Source organism: Lepisosteus platostomus, chromosome 2 (assembly GCF_059453375.1).
Source record: "Lepisosteus platostomus isolate fLepPlt1 chromosome 2, fLepPlt1.hap1, whole genome shotgun sequence".
NCBI classification, from domain to species: domain Eukaryota; kingdom Metazoa; phylum Chordata; class Actinopteri; order Semionotiformes; family Lepisosteidae; genus Lepisosteus; species Lepisosteus platostomus.
The window spans coordinates 35132898-35152770 of record NC_142612.1 but is presented as its reverse complement, the minus strand read 5'-3'; the positions used below and the strand labels follow the sequence as shown (position 1 = coordinate 35152770).

The following is a 19873-nucleotide window of genomic DNA, read 5'->3' as shown; positions in this document are numbered from 1 at the left end:
AACCGGTTTCACGGGTATTTTCAAAGTAGGAGGCGAGATTTCCAGCGAAAGACACCCCCCCCCCCCTCAAAAACCCAGTAAATACAGTACTTACTAGTTAAAGGCTAGGCTCCCGACTACGGCAAAAGGAACCCTTCTTTCATTAGAAGACAATGAACATATTTTAGCCCTGAATGAATTAATAGCAAACATGGTTTACATAAAATACATTTTTCCAAGAAAGTTTAGCCTTTGTCACTAATGAAACCACTAAATAAAGACATAAATATAAAAATCTTAAGATTTTTAAAATACATGACTTTGCTAAAATTTATTTGAAAATAAAAACAATTACAACCGCCAGGGGAGAGAGAGAACAGGGGAGGGATGTTGGTTTTGCATAAGGGGCGGGACTATGGAAATTAGGTATGTTTGGGAATGTGTAGTTACATGTTCTGGCTGTTTGTGAATTATCGTTGTTGAGTATGGAGTGTTGAGGTATTGATTTTGTGTAATGCTTTATGTTGAAAATTGAGGTGGATTTTGTTTATGATAAACAGGATAAACTGGGATGGGAGGAAGGTTTGGTTTTGCATAAGGGGCGGGATTATGATAATTGGAGGACTTTGCGAGTGTAAAATGGTTTGATTATTTGATTTTGTATTGTGGTTGTTATCTATGTTTTTGGTTGGTATTATGTTTATATGGTTGTTTTTGTTGGTTGGTTGTTATTATGGTTATTAATAATACGATCTATAGTTGAAATCTGAGCCTAAATAAAAAGAAAAAGCAAGTGATTAGGTTTATGAGCAATCTAATTACTTATTCGTTTAAAAAGCTATATAAAATAAAGTTTATTATTAATTTGCTGGACAGAGCGGTGAACATTATTATGCATAAGACAAAGATAACGATCCTGATCAGTTTAGAAATCTGTGTACGCTGTAAGGTTTTTACTTCTTAAACTTTTAAAATACACGTTTTGAATAGAAAGAAATCCTCTTCCTGGTATAGCAAACCAGCACGTCTTTTTTCTCCAATCAGAGGGGTGTCAGATGGTGTCAGCCAATCACCATTCTGCGTTGGGTAGCAACGGGTGACTGTTCTCAGGCGGAAGATGTAAACAGCTTAATGTTCGTGTTAAATAATTTTTTTAAATTAAAATTCATTCTATACAGCAATTGCATATTTGGGTACCGTTTCATAAAACTTTCATGCTTAAAATGTTTAGGGAGAAATGGAAGACTGGTGTGTATTTTTTCTTTAAACTACCAAGACCAGCAATACACAGTACAGTTTACATACATACAGTAATGTTTATGTTCCTAAATTAATATCGTTTATGACCTTCAGATGCGTTATGCTCCTCTTCTTTTTATACTCAGCTACTAAAATTTCCCTTAAGTGGTAAAATCCATATAAATATTCAAAACTAAGCGGATTAAAATGTGCACAGTAAAGACATTAAATGATTAAATCTTTGCACTACCAACCAATGCACCACGAGTGCCCCTGTCGGTCATTTTGGCCAGCCAATCACTTGCCCTGCGGTACCCTCCGGTGCCCCGCGGTGGCTTGTGGGTAGGTTACCGTACCGCGGGTTTTTACCGCGCATTTTGAATGGCTGCATCTGTATAGTGAAACCCCATGATCTTGAGCATCAAATGTCTTTTTAACAAATAGCGCATTTTAAACTAAATATTTGACAATGTAGGTTTACTAAACATATTTATAATAGCAAGTGAGATATTCTTTTAAATAATCTGACTTCTATTTAGGATTCCAACATTGGAGTCCTTCTCTTCTATTGGACAGGCATAGAAGTCCTGTAATGTAGCAAGGGTTGAGACCAAAAACCAGTATAGTCTGCTTTTTAGTCATGTCACCTTGATTTTCTGACTGTTGGCAGGCAAAGTTCAGGATCTCTTGACAGAAGTGCTTCCTCTCCTCATCTGAGAGATTGCCATCACTGGCTAAAAGGGAACTTGTCTGAAGGTAACTGGCAGAGTGGGGCAAAGAAAAAAACAGTTCCTAGTGTCTTCAAGGGTATATCACTATTTTACCTAATCATCATATATGTTTACAACAAAAGTTAAAATATGTTTTTAACATCCTAGGACCAAATGAACTGTTTTTCTACCAAAATTATTTCACATAATCTGAGAAAGAGACAGCTCACTCAGGTCATTCCATTTTCACTAGAAGCTTTCTCAAAGAACATACAGTGCTATAACAAAGAAAATTACCTCACCTGTCTTTTTTAACTTGCAAGAAAGAGACAAAGTACCTGTTACAATTAGACTCTCGTCAATACTAAGCTAGGCTCCAAATAGCAACAGCTTAATGGGTTCTATTACTGATGGAAACTAAAGCAGCAATATTGCAAAACAAACATTACATTAGAGTAGGTAAGAATGGAACATATCAGAAAATGAAATCTAAACTCTCCGTTGTTTCCAGTCACAGCTTCTGTATGGTTTTAAATGTTTTGGTTCTAAGTGTGTTGTAGATATTACTTCAACAGTGCTATTATGTATGATTTATTTTCTGTTGCTATGTGTAGTTTTGGGAGAATATTTGATTGTGTCCACATTGCATAAGCAAAAGGATACCTTTCAGTCTGACCCAGCAGTTTCTGACACTCTGCTATCTGTTTCCGGGTGTGGGTGACTGGCAGAGCCCAGCCCTCTGCCAAGTATGTCTTCAGGGAGTCCTGAAATAAAGCTTCTGCTTTCTTGGGGTCACTCTTCCTCCTGCAGAAACCATAAATCCACAGTGAGCAGCATTTGTACAGTAGACAGAAAACAAGGTGAATGTTGTTAACAAAAATCTTAACCACTGCTGGTTTTTGACTACAAAAGTGCAAATAAAAGTAAAAAAACAACCTGAAGGATATAATGAGGCTAATTTTCTTTCAATTTTAATTTATCTGACTGATGTTTCTATGTAATGCAACTTAAATTTATATGAATTGTTATATAGATAAGCTTTTATCTGGAGCAATCCATAGTATAGTATCTTGCTCAACAGCAGAGCAGTGCTTTCCCTGGGTTTTGAATGCACAACTCTAGCTACCAGTCCAGAACCCAAACCACTTATAGCGTCAAGTACCGAACAGAAAATAGGTACATGTTAAAAATGGTTTTAAACTATGTATCTGTGAATTTTGAAAGATTTCTAACTTATATAAAGGTGAGTATTTTAATGACAGTACAGATAAACATATCTTTCATAATTATTTTTCATGAGAATATTTTCGTAACAATTCCTCATTGACAGAGTCAAGCGAACCCATTGCAATGGCATCCAAATAAATTCAGAGAAAGAAGAAAAACTTCAAATATCAGCAGGCTCACAAGAAATGTCAAGGTTTTTCACTTCAGTAACTCTTGCATTAAAAAGTCTCTTACATGTAAAACTCAGCCAAACTCTTTCCCAACAGTTTTGCAGATCGAATCCGACCAATTGTTTTATACATTTCCATTGCAGCATGAGAAAGCTCCTGTTACAGAGAGGGTACAAAACATCAGAGGAAGAAATATAGGTTACATTTATAAACATAGAAATGTAAGTTATTTGTGTAATAAAATAACTTTTTATTCCTTAAAAGTGTTCTGTTTATAAACCAAGGTTTATAGACCGAGAATAATCAATTTGGAAAGACTAGCATCACTCTAAAATAAAGGTATAAATAGCTAAGCTCATTCAGAAATTTGATACATTTACCAAAACATTACCTGTTTCTATTCTCAACAATGAAGCATGATTTAAGAAAAAAACACAGACATATATATATATAATGTTACTATGTGAGAGTACAAGAGGATTCTGTATATTCAAGTAGGTAGATGCGTCAGCATGTGTAGGCTGTAAGGGAACAGGTAAAGGTTTATGCCATGCTGAAAGGAAAAGAAAAGAGACACAATGTTTCGGCTCTGGAGCCTTTTTCAGGTGTGACACTTGACAAAGGTTGAAATGTTGTGTCTCTTTACCCGATTCAGTATATTGCTAAGGGTTATACTAAAATAAATACAATAAAACTATACCATAAGAAGAAATTAACACATCGAGTATTCACTTCAGCATACTTACTAAGTAGTGTTTTTCAAAGGCTTCAACTGAAGATAAGGCTTCTTTAAGTTTTTTGTAGGGGCTCTGTAGGCTGCTAGCTGTAAGAGAACATACATACTTGATCAGGTACTGTGCTAACAAAACCAAAACATGGCTCATTTGTATTTGTAATACAAATGCAGAGCCTTACAATTCCTAAAATTGCATTTTAATAGATACTGAAGAGGAAACTTTGAGTTCTATTTATGAGAAGCAATGGTAAACATAACTGTTTTGTAACTATATTGTTATATCTACCAGATCTACCAAAGTAATATGTTTTAATATGATTAAACATAAACACTTTGTAGTATGGGCAGTGTATCAACTAGAATGGGTTGTGGCTGTAAAGCAGCAATCAATGATTTTTGTAGAAAAACCACTACGCCATACTATAATTGTGTGGTTACTAGAATTATATCTATTGAGTATAGTTAATTACTATTGTTAAGCCAAACAATATCCAACTTGAAGCTGTTTGCAATATATACAAGAAGGTATGTCCCATGTGGACAGAACAATTAAGACCACAAGTTGAGGTGCAGACCTTCACTCCACTCAAAGTGCTTTACAGGCAGTGGGGACTCCCCTCCACCACTACCAATGTGCAGCACCCACCACATTAGGACCTTTTCTCAGGAGAAATCCTGAGTAATTACCATCCTGGTAATGACCAGGCTCACACCTGCTTAGCTTCAGTGGGTTGGCAGTCGTGAGTTGTAGGGTGATATGGCTGCTATTATATATTAACTTTGGTCATTGATTAAATCAACCCAATTTTAGTACGACTGATGAAGTAGTTCTCAAGAAGACAAATTTGAAAAGGCTTTCAGTTTTTATACATGTCATATCAGGCCACTGACTACACTGGCACATATCAATTGATCTAACTGTCCTACTACAGATGCAGCCATTCAAAATACACAGTAAAACACTGTACCGCACAAAATTATCTACAGTTCAACAAGTTATCCCACAGTACAGGACTGGCTGGCCAAAATGACCAACAGGCGGCACACGTGGTACATTGATTGTTAGTGAAAAGATTGTTTCATTTAATCTCTTTACTAAGCATGTTTAAGTTCTCTTATTGAATATTAATATGGAATTTTACAACTAAAGGGAATTTTTTGTAGCTGAGCATAAAAAGAAGAGGAGCATAATGTGTCTGAAGGTCATAAACAATATTAATTTTGGGACATAAACATATTATGTAATATGGCTGCGATTGGTACTTTAAATAAAAAATACACACCAGTATTCCACTTTCTTCATAAACATTTTAAGCATCAAGGTCTTTCATTCGGTAAGATACTGTGGTTAATTTGGAAAAGGTTTTAAGTGCTCCTGGCTCCTGAACTATAAAGTTTATTTACTTCATAAAACGTTATAATATTTTAACCTTTTCTATGAATACTTGCACTCGTTATCACAGTAAAAAACCTCATACTTTTTAGAATACGCTAAATAGGGAATATAATATGGAATCGCTTATCTAAAGAAATTAATAACGATATTAATTCAAGGATATAAATATATGTATTACTGTAATCCACTTTCTTTTTAAACACGTTTTATTTTTAATTCAACTCATTCACGCATGATTACTTTAGAATGTCAATAGAGGTTCTGTCTAGACGATCCAGGTTCAATACTCGCTTACGGCACAAATTTTCCTTGTAACAAATACTTAAAAAAATAGTAAATACTATGTACCCTATTGTAGCGGCAATGTTCCTTAATAAGACAGAATTAAGTGTTGCTGTGCTTTCCTAAATGAGGCCCATTTTTGCAGCCACAGAAAAGCTATTCGTGCAGTCTGCAGTCTGCATGAATAGCATGAAAAGCTATTCATGTTATCATGCAGACACTGCCCTCAAATGGTTCAAATCTTACCTCACTGATCGCTGACACCTTGTCTCTCTTAATGGGTACAGGTCTGAAACTGGTCTTGTTAAGTCTGGTGTTCCTCAGGGCTCAATACTGGGCCCCTTGCTCTTCAGCATTTACATGTTTCCACTTAATCAGCTTTTAAGATCAAATGGCCTCAGCTTTCATTTTTACGCTGACGATACTCAAATATACATCCATACCAAACCTGACACTGACGTGGCTGTCTCTATTCTAATTGCATCTCTGACATTTAAATTTGGATGACTCAAAACTTCCTTCATCTCAACCGCGACAAGACTGAAGTCATGCTTATTGATACCCCCCCATCAACTTCTTAAAGCCAGGCCTGTAACCCTTTCTGTAGATGGTGCTGTACTTCAGCTTCAATCAAAATTGAAAAACCTTGGGGTTATATTCGATTCTGGCTTAACATTCGACCCACATGTGCAGCATACTGTCAAAACATCTTTTTTTCACCTTAGAAATATCGCAAGACTACGCCCTATGCTATCATCAACTGTGGCTGAAAAGCTGATCAACAAATTTGTATTCTCTCGAATTGACTACTGTAATGCTCTACTCACAGGGGTATCAAAATCTACTCTGAACAAACTGCAGTATGTCCAAAATTCAGCAGCCAGAATCCTGACCAGGTCTAGTGCAAGTGTTCACATTACTCCTGTCCTGGAATCCTTGCACTGGCTTCCTGTCAAATTCCATGTAGACTTTAAAATTCTCATGCTCACCTATAAGGCTCTGCATGGCTTGGCACCTCAGTACCTGTCTGAACTATTCTCGCCCTACTCCCCACCTCGCAAATTCTGCTCTCCTTACTGTCCCCCAAGCCCGTCTACATGTTATGGGTGACAGAGCCTTCTCCAGTTATGCCCCCAAGCTCTGGAACTCTCTCCCCAAGGATATCAGAGAGTCACCTTCTCTAAACTCCTTCAAATCCAGACTCAAATCCCTCTTCTTCAGAAAAGCCTTTACTTAACTGGTTCCATTCTTCACCCCTCTGCTCTTCTTAGTACCACCATCCACGGTCTCCCCTATATATTGTAATTGTGTCTTATCTTGTGTATTCTCCTTATTTATTGATATACTCTTCTTATTTATTGCTATTGTCATCCTGTACAGCACTTTGAGAAGCCACCTTTAAAGGCGCTATATAAAATAAAGTTTATTATTATTATTATTATTATTATTATTATTATTATTATTCTGATTTAGGGTGTTTTCTCTCAGATAAGGAGCAGCTCCCAAATGGGTATGCGCCCAGCCATGCCTGGCTATCATGATCAATGGTCATTCCTGGCGCCTATCTGTCTGTGAGTTTCTTGGGATCATCTGGACTGCGGTCCTAGATGTCGGAGGTCATTGTTACTCATCTCTCACCTTGACCAACCAATCAGGAACCTGCAGGGCGTGGTAATCCCACGTGGGTCTGAAATGCCCACTAAACTTTCAACCAATCACCACCTTTCTTGGTCCAGGTTTAAAAGACACTGCACAGCTCAGAAACTTTGCTTCTCTGGCTAATATCCACACCCTCAGAGACAATAACGTGATGGCAGGTGCTGTCTGTTTAGGGACTGGAACCTTGTTTCAGCAAAGTGTCGGCCCGGGGAATGCCCATACGTAAACCGCTAGCCAACACCAACGTGGATGCTTTGCTTGATCACCGGAGTATACGTTTGGACTCTTGTCGACAACCTGAATAAGATTTTATTCAGCAGCAGTGCTACACCTAAAGCAAACCAAGTTTCTTCCCCCTAAAGAGTGACTTGCTCGGACCCGCGGTTACCCTCTGTGCATAGAGACTTTCTACTAGCCAGCCGGACTACTAGTAGGTCCCTGAGAGAGACACTGTCAGGCGTGTCACCACAGCAGAAATCTCTCCACCTAATTCATCTGATTCCAACCTACACCCCGACAGGTTGGCCGGGAGCCAGAGGATGCCAGGACAAAGCCTATTGACAACGCCGGGAAATACAAATCCATATCTGGATAAGTAAACCCAATGTTCTACATTGCATCTTGAGAATTCAATTGTTACCTCAACACAAGTTGATAACAATTAAATTCATACGAGTAATGTATTTACTTTTGAGTAGCTAATGTAGACTGATTAACGATAGTATAGCTGAACTGTGTACTGAAGCATATTCTTTGTATCACTTTGTGTTTTGCATCGCTTTGTGATTATATACCTTGCAGTTTGATAACCCTCACAGTAAGATCTGCCACTTGTATCCAGGCAGACTGTTATATGTTTTATGCACAATTTATGTATTAATAAATGTGTCTAGTTTATTGAATCCGTGTGTGCGTCGCTGATCGATTGATTTTCTTAAAGCCATTACGAACCACCTTGTGATTGCTGCTACAACTAATTGTCCCAGTAAATTGTCAAAAATAGGAAATAATAACGTGTGTGCCTCAAATAGACATTGCACGGTTTTAAAACCCTTTAAAATGTGTTTAGTTAAAAACACGAAACCCACAAAAAACGGGTGATTTTTCTTCCTTGTGATCGTCTTAGAATCTTTGTGAAAGTAGTAAATTTGTTAACTTTTTAATTAACCATTTTAAACACTTTAATTTTGTAAATGCAACACGCATTTCGTACAGATACAGTACAATTACATTCTCTTGTCTTCCCGTGGTGTGAAACGAATTAGCAGGTGGCTGAGAAAACAGCGCACCACCCTCTGAGCTCACTCAGAGAAGAGGCTGCACCAATTGTATTTCTGACTGTAATGTCACAGTTCAATATTTTATATACATCTAAATAAAGTCAGGCATTAGGTGCATAAACTATTAGTAATCAATAATTAGTATTCAAATTCACACTGTGATAAATTGTTGCACTTCCACATCTTGTAAAAACATTAATTTGCAAAACTGTGTTCAAACATACAGTACGTTAAATCTGACTCAAAAACCCAGGGTTCACTTTTTTCCTGTCTCTCCCTACTCTCTCTCACCCACTGCGATTCAGACACAGAATGGTTTAAAATGGAAACAGGTCAGGCAGGCAGAGGGAAGGGGGAGGGGGTAGGTGTCTTCCCACCTCTATGACTACAAATAGGACAATAATTTATTTGTTTGAAAAACAAACATCAAATGTTCCCAGAATGTCCCCTTGTGATATTTTAGCTGCTTAGTTACACAACCCCATATTAATATTACTATCAAGAGGTATTAAATAAGTACAACTTTTATGAAATTCAAGTATTTTTAGTTTTAGTAAAATTAAAAAGCGTTTTTTAACGAACTAAACCATTTTTTACAGCTTTTAAAGTCATGCAATTTTTTAGTTAGGCTGGAGCTCATCATTGTATCTTATTTTGATTTAATTTTTTAAAATAAAATAAATCGTTTCCCCATCGTGTTGATAAGCTGTTCCCTGATTACTGGCAATTATAAAAAATAATCCTTAACCCCTCCCTCATTTAATTTAAAATTTCTGTGAAGAAATCCTTAAAGATAAAATCATCACGTATAAAAATGTAACGTTTTCGGGTTCTCGTGTGTTTGTGCCCTCACCGCTCCCACCTCAGGTCGGCCCTCTGGCATCGCTCAACAGTGAACCAGCCAGCTGAGCTAAAGGGAGATCTCCCCTCAGCCCGGGCACTGAGGTCCCTGCTATTCACAGGGAATGGTGGCATTTTGTTTTACTTCAACGGGCATAAAAACTTCCTTGCTTTTAACAGGGCGTTTCATAATTTCTAACTACGAAAATGATTTAAAATGCGACACCTATCATTCAACTAGAGCTTAAAATATCACAAGGATCCTCAAGAGCACAGCAAAGAGTGTATTAAAAGACACTTGTATTGATCAACGCTTTCTTTTCTTATGGAACCACTTCAGAGGGGTGTTCCAGGAATCGGCACTTTAAAGAAAAAAATACACACCAGTATTCCATTTCTCCCTAAACATTGTAAGCTTCGAAGTCTTTAACTAACGTGATACCGGAGTCAACAAGCATACTTTTAGAATTTGATTAAAAGGGAATATAATATGGAATCGCGTATCTCAAGAAATTAATAACGATATAATTATATTCATGTTGCAAAAGAACTGCAACGGACATAAAAACTCCCTTGCTTTTAACAGAGCATTTCATAATTTCTAACTTCGAAAATGCCAGGTGAAAGGATTTGTAAACATATTTTGTTAAAGCAAGTCAGTTTTTTCCGCAGCACATAAAATACATTTTTCCAAGAAAGTTTAGCCTTTGTCACTAATGAAACCACTAAATAAAGACATAAATATAGAAATCTTAAGATTTGTTTTATTTAATGTTGGTAGCAGGATGAACTGTCAGAGTGTATATTTTGTGGCAGAGCTGCTGCAAGATGTTAACAGTGAAAAAGGTATTTAGAAATGAGTTATTTCAAGATGAAAAAGAAAACATACACGAAACATGGTTTCATTATGACCAGAATCGGTCTTGAGATATTTTTAACTTGATTTACAGTATTTGAGAGGTATGTCTTAACACCGATACTACAGTGCTTAAGTACTGCTCACGTATATGTTTCTAGGTTTATATTATGCATTTCATACGGTCAAATTACTTTTGATCAACTAATAAGAAGCGCGAAATGGTATGCGTTTTAGTTTCGTTTTGTGCTGGGACCCGTGGATTGATTAGAGATATCAAGTACATACAAGTCATTTTTTAAATGTTGTAGTTCGTCTTGAAAAAATGTTACGAGTACATCATCTATCAACAATTACACAGGTTCTGTTTCCATATTGCGGATTTTGGTTAGGTATTATCAAATCTGGTGGCGCTGTGTGTTAGTTTACTGAGTCCCATGTCACATGGTCTGTGATTGAAACCTGTAAAACCGGTTTAATTCGTCACAGCCAGCACTCTTCAGGTGTGAGGGTCTTCTGCTCAGAATGAAACGCTAAAATGTTTGTGTATATTCTAATGGTAGTGGGGGCAGGGTGTGTGGGAACAGGTTTGGTTGAAATTGCATTGGAGATCTATGTTCTTCACACCTGAAACATTTTCTCTGAAAGCATTTTCTTCGCAGTTTAACCGATCTTGTTACAGCATGTTACAGTTTACTATTATTAACCATATTAATTTTAAGTGCTTAATGTAAAATCTTGTAAAAATATATTTTCATTGTTCAAATATACGTTAAGTCTGACTATCATATAATAAGTTAAATACAAAACTAAAGAAAAAATAGGGTTAAATATAATTCAAAATATTTTGCTAACAATGTTAACAATGTCACAACACACAGCTGCCAGTGCACCTCTACATACCCGACCACCACTGCATCACACAGCTGCCAGCGCACTTCACTGTGCCAGGCCACCACTGCGTCACACCACACAGCTGCCAGCGCACCTCACGGTGCCAGGCCACCACTGCATCACCCACCTGCCAGCGCACCTCACCGTGCCCGGCCACCACTGCATCACAAAGCTGCCAGCGCACTTCACCGTGCCAGGCCACAACTGCGCCACACCACACAGCTGTCAGCGCACCTCACCGTGCCAGGCCACCACTGCATCACACAGCTGCCAGCGCACCTCACTGTGCCAGGCCACCACTGCGTCACAACACACAGCTGCCAGTGCACCTCTACATACCCGACCACCACTGCATCACACAGCTGCCAGCGCACCTCACCGTGCCAGGCCACCACTGCGTCATACAGCTGCCAGGGCACCTCACGGTGTCAGGCCACCACTGCGTCACACATATTTCAGCGCCATATATTTCATGGATATTATGGAATATAATGGATGGATATCTTAGTTATCTTTCTAGTTCACAGGTTTGCATGCATAATTTAATTTTGAAAGCCACTGAGACATCAGGTACTACTGTTGTATTAATGAAAAAGAAACAAAACAAAAAACATACTAACAACTGTGCCATCCTACTCCTTAGTTAATACATTTTATTATTCATAAACAGTTAACATTGTTAGCAAAATATTTTGAATTATATTTAACCCTATTTTTTCTTTAGTTTTGTATTTAACTTATTATATGATAGTCAGACTTAATGTATATTTGAACAATGAAAATATATTTTTACAAGATTTTACATTAAGCACTTAAAATTAATATGGTTAATAATAGTAAACTGTAACATGCTGTAACAAGATCGGTTAAACTGCGAAGAAAATGCTTTCAGAGAAAATGTTTCAGGTGTGAAGAACATAGATCTCCAATGCAATTTCAACCAAACCTGTTCCCACACACCCTGCCCCCACTACCATTAGAATATACACAAACATTTTAGCGTTTCATTCTGAGCAGAAGACCCTCACACCTGAAGAGTGCTGGCTGTGACGAATTAAACCGGTTTTACAGGTTTCAATCACAGACCATGTGACATGGGACTCAGTAAACTAACACACAGCGCCACCAGATTTGATAATACCTAACCAAAATCCGCAATATGGAAACAGAACCTGTGTAATTGTTGATAGATGATGTACTCGTAACATTTTTTCAAGACGAACTACAACATTTAAAAAATGACTTGTATGTACTTGATATCTCTAATCAATCCACGGGTCCCAGCACAAAACGAAACTAAAACGCATACCGTTTCGCGCTTCTTATTAGTTGCTCAAAAGTAATTTGACCGTATGAAATGCATAATATAAACCTAGAAACATATACGTGAGCAGTACTTAAGCACTGTAGTATCGGTGTTAAGACATACCTCTCAAATACTGTTAATCAAGTTAAAAATATCTCAAGACCGATTCTGGTCATAATGAAACCATGTTTCGTGTATGTTTTCTTTTTCATCTTGAAATAACTCATTTCTAAATACCTTTTTCACTGTTAACATCTTGCAGCAGCTCTGCCACAAAATATACACTCTGACAGTTCATCCTGCTACCAACATTAAATAAAACAAATCTTAAGATTTCTATATTTATGTCTTTATTTAGTGGTTTCATTAGTGACAAAGGCTAAACTTTCTTGGAAAAATGTATTTTATGTGCTGCGGAAAAAACTGACTTGCTTTAACAAAATATGTTTACAAATCCTTTCACCTGGCATTTTCGAAGTTAGAAATTATGGAACGCTCTGTTAAAAGCAAGGGAGTTTTTATGTCCGTTGCAGTTCTTTTGCAACATGAATATAATTATATCGTTATTAATTTCTTGAGATACGCGATTCCATATCATATTCCCTTTTAATCAAATTCTAAAAGTATGCTTGTTGACTCCGGTATCACGTTAGTTAAAGACTTCGAAGCTTACAATGTTTAGGGAGAAATGGAATACTGGTGTGTATTTTTTTCTTTAAAGTACCGAGACCAGCCATATACTGTATGTTTATGTTCCAAAATTAATATCGTTTATGGCCTTCACACGCGTTACAGTATGCTCCTATTTTTTTATGCTCAGCTACTAAGATATCCCTTCAGTGGTAAAATTAGATATGAATATTCAATACTTAAACGGGCACAGTTAAGACATTAAATTACATATACATACTGTATACAGTACAGTTTGCATACGGTAATATGTTTATGTTACGCGATTAAAAAATAAATAAATAAAACCGAAAGGTCCAGCACCAGCTGGATTCGAACACACAACCTGCCAGTTGGTAGTCAAGCACCTAGACCAGTAGGCTACAAGACAGCTTGCATGAACAGGCAGGCGAAACAGCCCTACACAGCCCTGCCGCAGTACACGGATATAATCATACCGTTATTAAATTCTTGAGATACGCGATTCCATATTATATTCCCTTTTAATCAAATTCTAAAAGTATGCTTGTTGACTCCGGTATCACGTTAGTTAAAGACTTCGAAGCTTACAATGTTTAGGGAGAAATGGAATACTGGTGTGTATTTTTTTCTTTAAAGTACCGAGACCAGCTATATACTGTATGTTTACGTTCCAAAATTAATATCGTTTATGGCCTTCACACGCGTTACAGTATGCTCCTATTCTTTTTATGCTCAGCTTCTAAGATTTCCCTTCAGTGGTAAAATTCAATATCTACAACGGGCACAGTAAAGACGTTTACAGTTAGTCTTTCTACGACAGACCAACGGACCACGAGTGCCCCTGTCGGTCAACCAATCACGCACCACTGTACCCCGTGTCATCTTACCTGCGGTACGTGTCTGTACCGCTCACTTTGAATGGCTGCATCTGTATAGTACAGTTTAAACTTTTTTTTTTATTCCAAGTTAAATTGTTGGCTGATTACTGGCTGGTGACATTTGGATTAAGACCAAATATGGATTTTCTCAGTTTGGGTGTAAACCTGAAAGAGATACATCACATTCACAATAAGCTATAATAGTGGACTATTTTATGCATTCGGCTCTATGAGAAACAGACCGCTTTGAACCGGCTGGGCGCAACTCACTACTTTGTATGAAGTACAGAATATAAGCTTAATAATGTTAGAACAAGCACTTTAAAAATGATGCGGTATATTGTGTCATGCCCACCGCGTTTTAACGCAGCATACCTTGTGCATTTTGAATGGCTGTATCTAAATACCTGGCAAGTTCGAAGTTCTGACCTGGCCTTTTACCCAGTTATTCTGAAACTAAAGAAAGGGTGGGTTTCTCTTTAGCCTCTTTCTACCAGAGGTATACCAGAGATCAGCTCCAGTACCTCTCAATTTAAGACTGTCTGTGCTCCGAGGGCCATGAAGCACAGATCTGGTACCTGTTTGTGACATGAAAACTTAAACATTTATCTTTACAATTTACAATAAATTAAAAAATATATCTTGTTGACTTTTCTAAAAACATTTCCACAAAAAATCCTCATTTGTGTCGATACCCATTGTGACATTGTGGAAGTGGGAGGAGCCATGGCAAGCACCAGTAAAAAGTTGATCCCCCCTACCGAGAGACAGAAGCACCAGTGTGAGGTTAGCAAGGATCAAAATTAACACAAAAAAAAGATAAAAAATCAAAACAAAAAGCAAAAAGAAAAATGTGCCACTGTGCATCACAACATCCAGGCTGGGCTTACCCTATTTAACGGGGTCCAGTCTGGAAGAGAAGGGAATGCAAGGCCAAAACAAAATAAAAATTCAAAGTGTGAAAAAGATTTTCCCAGTAGAGATATATAATGGGACAGGCAAAAAGAAAAAGAAAATAAAATGAAGTAAAATGACGACGCTCAGGTACAATCCCAGTGGACCTGCTCGTCCCTTTGGGGGTGTTCAGTGTGCTTTAAAAGAGCCTTTCAGAGCTGTGGCTCATCCTCAAGCAGCCAGAACAGCTTTGGCTAATAAAATAACACATCACCTTTCCTCCAGGGCTCTACCTCCACAATGAACATGCTCCTGCATAATGGCCACACCATACAGCCCCACTACAGATAATATTCGACAATATATTATGATCCAGAAGGTATATGTGTATAGTTCACATCCTGCTTACACCACCCAAGACCTTATTTGAAAAGCCTAAAAAAACAGCTTCAGGTAAGCTAAGAAGCAAGTAAACAAGGATGATAAAAGGGAGCTTCTGGTGGTTTACTCTAATTAGTTAATTTCATGGTAAGTCAGTAGAGCCTTCCACTGTCATAAAATACAACATAAAAGGAAGAGACAGGAAAGACAAGAAAAGAAGGGAGACACAGGGAAAGTAAAGAAGACAGAGTTAGTTATATTTTCAATAATAAATATTTGCTTCTCTATCAGGTTTGTCTCTTTTTATTACTCTATCTCCTGAACTGTGTGCAGAATATAAATAACATATATGCATTTCCAACAGACCTCTTTGGTACTTGAAGACCCCACTATTTTATCTATCCTGAGACAGTATCAAGCCCTCAATAACAGATTCCACATTAAAATCCATATTTTGTCTTAATGCAATTTTCAGCAACAAGTTATCAGGAAATAATTATGCTTTAAATTCTGATTACAAAAAAATATTATTAAATATTACACAGTAAAAAAAATATTAACAGTACAGCATATTTATATAGTAAACTGATCATTGACTTGCACACCACTGTTTTGGCACATAAGACTTCATGTAATTCACATGTGTGGCACGTCAGGAATTGTAGTCTTTGTTCACTTATTTCATTTTTGTGGCTGATTTTTCAGTACAGTACATTCTGTGAACAAAATATGTTACATTCAAAACAGACCATACCATCTCATGATAACAATGGGATTGCACCACTTTTAATCACACAATGTGCCAATGTGCTGTTGAAAGTAGCATTAGAGCAGCTTGTATCTCTAGATGAACTGTACAGTAACGGTGGTGCTGTGGCCTTGAGGTTTAAGAGCGAAGAGCAAGCTGAGCTCAGAGAAAAGCCTCCCTCCGGAGACTTTGGAAATGCTATTGAGTGGTGAAGCAGCCTGATTAAGAAAAAGAAGTATAAATAATGCAGGCCAGACATAGGCTGTGGACAAGCTGGCTTAAATATAGTTGCAGTTCTATCACCCCTGGAAGCTAAGTAAGTGTGAGCCTGGCCAGTATCTGGATGGGAAAGCTAAATTTGCTGCTGGGAGAGATGTTAGTGGGGCATTCCTTATGTCTTAGGATAATAAGGGAAGAAGACTATACTATAAAAAAAAGGCACCATTTTTCAGATGAGACATAAAACTCAGGTCCTGACTTTCCATGGTCATTGAAAATATCAGGGTGTTTCTCAAAAAGAGTAGGGGTGTTAGCCTAGTGTTCTGGTGTCCAGGTCTTTACCAATAATGGCCTCCTAATAATCCCCATCTGCACATCCGTTAAGCACTTTGAGGAAAGAGTCCAGAAAAATAAAATGAATTATTATTATTGTGAATTACTTGGAGGAGACAGTGGGGGGAAAAAAGGTAGGAAGTAAGGAAGAGTCACAATAAAGCAGTGAGGGCGAAATGCCTAATTAGTATAACTTACAATGGTTCCTCAGTGATATCTGGATAGGAGTGGAATGTTAAAAAGGCTCCAAGTCATTTTCCATAATATAACTTTGTGGCATTACTCTGCCCATACATTAAAGCTCTCTGAAGTCATGTATTCAGAGATCATTTCACAATACTAATTGACATGTTCTATGCACTTTATAGTACATCTGGCAAAAATCAAAAAGAGCTTTAAGAATGCACAGATAGTTTATATATTCCACTGTGCAAAACTGTCATAAACGTCTGCAGCAGGGAACAACTCAACAGACGGTACATACAAGAATTGTCAAAACTGTCCTGTGAGCTTCAAAAGGAAGACTGTAAAATTATTTAAGCACATCAGGACATTTTCATGAAAGTGAGGGTGTTTGAAGCCATGGCAGAACTCACTAGGAGATGCACCAAATTGAGTCAGAGGAGAGTCAAGGATAACATTTTTCCTAAAAGCATGAAAAAAACCCAGAAACAAGAAGCTTTGACAAAATCAGTGTTTTCAGAGTTTGGTGCGGAACATTGAAGAATGTATGATGTCACAAGGAGGACAAATGGCAGACAAAACAGGACATAAAAAGCAGATAAAAAAACTAGATTCTTTACAAGCAATATTAGCCTGAGGAGTAAAATGCATTTTATAGGAAAAACACAGTAGGGTTCCTCTGCCAGCACACAGCACTAATTGACCATGTACTACCATACAGACATAAAGGCAGTTCGGGGAATGTAATGAACAAGACCTAAATTGCAATTTCTAGTACATATTTGTTTCTATATTTTACCTGTTTCAGGTCTCTCTGTTCCCAACCCAGCCAAGAGGTCCACGGTTCGATTCAGATCTTCAGAATTGGGTCCATTTTCTGACACCAAACCACAGAGGCAACCCAAAGACTTTAACTGATGGAGACAATTAAATAATAGAATGACACAGAAACAATTATATTATCAACTTCAGTGCAGAATATGGCATGCCACAGATACAAAAAAAAAGTTATTGATAATAACAACATTAGCAAGAAGTGCTAACAATGATTGGCGTATTTGAAATTATTAAATTGACTGCACAGAAAGCATTTAATTTGAAAAAATTAAATGACTTCATATACTGTATATACTGTATTTAAAAAAACAGCATGAAAGCAACAAAAGAATACTGAATAAAAAGTCAGGCAATATGTCACCATGCGTAAAGGCACTACACAGGGTTCTTATGCCTGATATTACTTAGCACATAAATCAACAATATTCTGCAAGATTTGCATTTCAGTGTTCATTAGTGAAGAAATGTGAGTTTAGTTTAGCCTGGGTAGTGGGAATGGCTCTTACTAGACTCTGGATAAATCTTTGTCTGAAACCTTGTAGGTAGTAGAGTAGGACAAGGAGGAACTCAAAACTTCAAAACCTATCATACTGAACTTCTAAAAATGACAGCACATCCTGGGGATGTGATGGATTCACATACACCCACTCTCCGGGTTCTTTAAGGGTTCAGTTCGGCAAGACTCTACATAACCCGAATCTTTAGGCTTTCAGATATGACCCTTTCTTAGCAGTTGAGTTAATACCTGTAGAGAATAACTTTCACAATATTGCACTGATCCTCCCTTATTTGCCCTAGATTTGTCCGCAAATGAGGAAGGAGAGACAGGAGAGCAGAATTACCAGCTCCCCAGGGTTTATTGGCTTATATACAGTATGGTTATCACAGAGGGGCACAGAGAGCAAAAGACAAAAGAAAGTAGCAGCAGATCCCAGTTCATGAGGTAGAAGGGAAAAAAAAGGGAAGTTCCTCCGTGTATTCAGGGGAGAGATATTAAATAAGTAAAAAAATTTTAAACATGACAAATAGAACAATCAAACATGAAATAGCTTACACTTAAAATTAAATTAAATAAATTAGAGAAAAGTACATTTTTAAAAATGTCCAAAACCTGCATATAAACCTAGACAGTAAACACTGTTCAGTAAACACAAAATACAATGCACAATAAAAAATAAAATCCCTTCAGTGTTACCATAACATGATGTGATACAATAAAGATTACTCACAATATTTTCAATGAAAAAGATTATATGCAGAGGTGGCCACATGTGCTCAAATGTAAGGCGAGACAGAAATGTACTGTAGAATAGTCCTGATGGACACTGCATTATGCTTACTTGGCACTTACCATCCACAGAAAAAACTTGCCACACAAATTGCTCTGTATTTAAACTTTCCTTCTCTAGAAAAAATGGAAGGTTTTTATGTTATTTCAACTTTGTGAAAGTCAAGTCTTACATAAAACTGGATGAAGGTGTAGAAAACATGGGGCCTCTGACATGTATATAGGTAAGACAGGCTTCTGACCCCTAAGTCCTTCTTCTTTCTGTTAAGACTGCTATCACTTACCAGAAAAAAATCTGAAGGTTTTTTAAAGAAATACATGCTTCAAAGGCAGTAACTATAGTCACAAAAAGTAGAAACTGGTGTTGCTCTGGTTTAAGAAATTCTAATCCAGAAGGAAGAGTGGCAACTACTCATCCATCATCATAATTCACCACAGCAATCGGGATATTCTTGCCAAGCCTTGTTTAGCTTCTGACCCCCTGACGAATGCTGTCAGGTAGGCCATAAAGACAAAAACAGTTTTAACTATTTGCTTACAAAAAAGTGTCCATGCTCTTTATACACAAACTTTCTCCACAAAATGTGAAAAATATTTACAGACCTGTTTCTGTTATTATGATGTCACCTGTGTCATTTATGAGTTTCATGAGATATGACTAAATGATATACTGTTATGTATATCCAAAGTAAGGTCTATTAAAAAAACATGATACCCAAAGCTGCAATTACTTCGGTTCTGTACTGTCCCTTTTGTTAACACAGAGAGAATAACTGGAAGTGATGCTTCAGGGATGACTAATGTGCAATAAACCAATGCTACATTTAAAATATAACCTTTTTAAATCAACCACTATCTTACATTAACACCACTTTTTCACGTTTCTA

The 19873-nt window shown here is 37.2% G+C and overlaps 1 protein-coding gene across 2 annotated transcripts in view; it reads right to left on the bottom strand.

Moving 5' to 3' along the window:
• The window catches only part of trappc10 (trafficking protein particle complex subunit 10), a 96377-nt gene that overhangs the window by 33289 nt on the left and 43215 nt on the right, over positions 1-19873 (bottom strand). For both annotated transcript variants that reach the window (XM_088607185.1, XM_088607186.1), the window contains exons 9-13: positions 17661-17775; positions 4072-4148; positions 3390-3481; positions 2592-2732; positions 1866-1978 (exon numbers count right to left, since the gene is read on the bottom strand). In XM_088607185.1, the coding sequence (XP_088463311.1) occupies positions 1866-1978; positions 2592-2732; positions 3390-3481; positions 4072-4148; positions 17661-17775 (538 nt within the window). The remainder of the gene's footprint in view (positions 1-1865; positions 1979-2591; positions 2733-3389; positions 3482-4071; positions 4149-17660; positions 17776-19873) is intronic.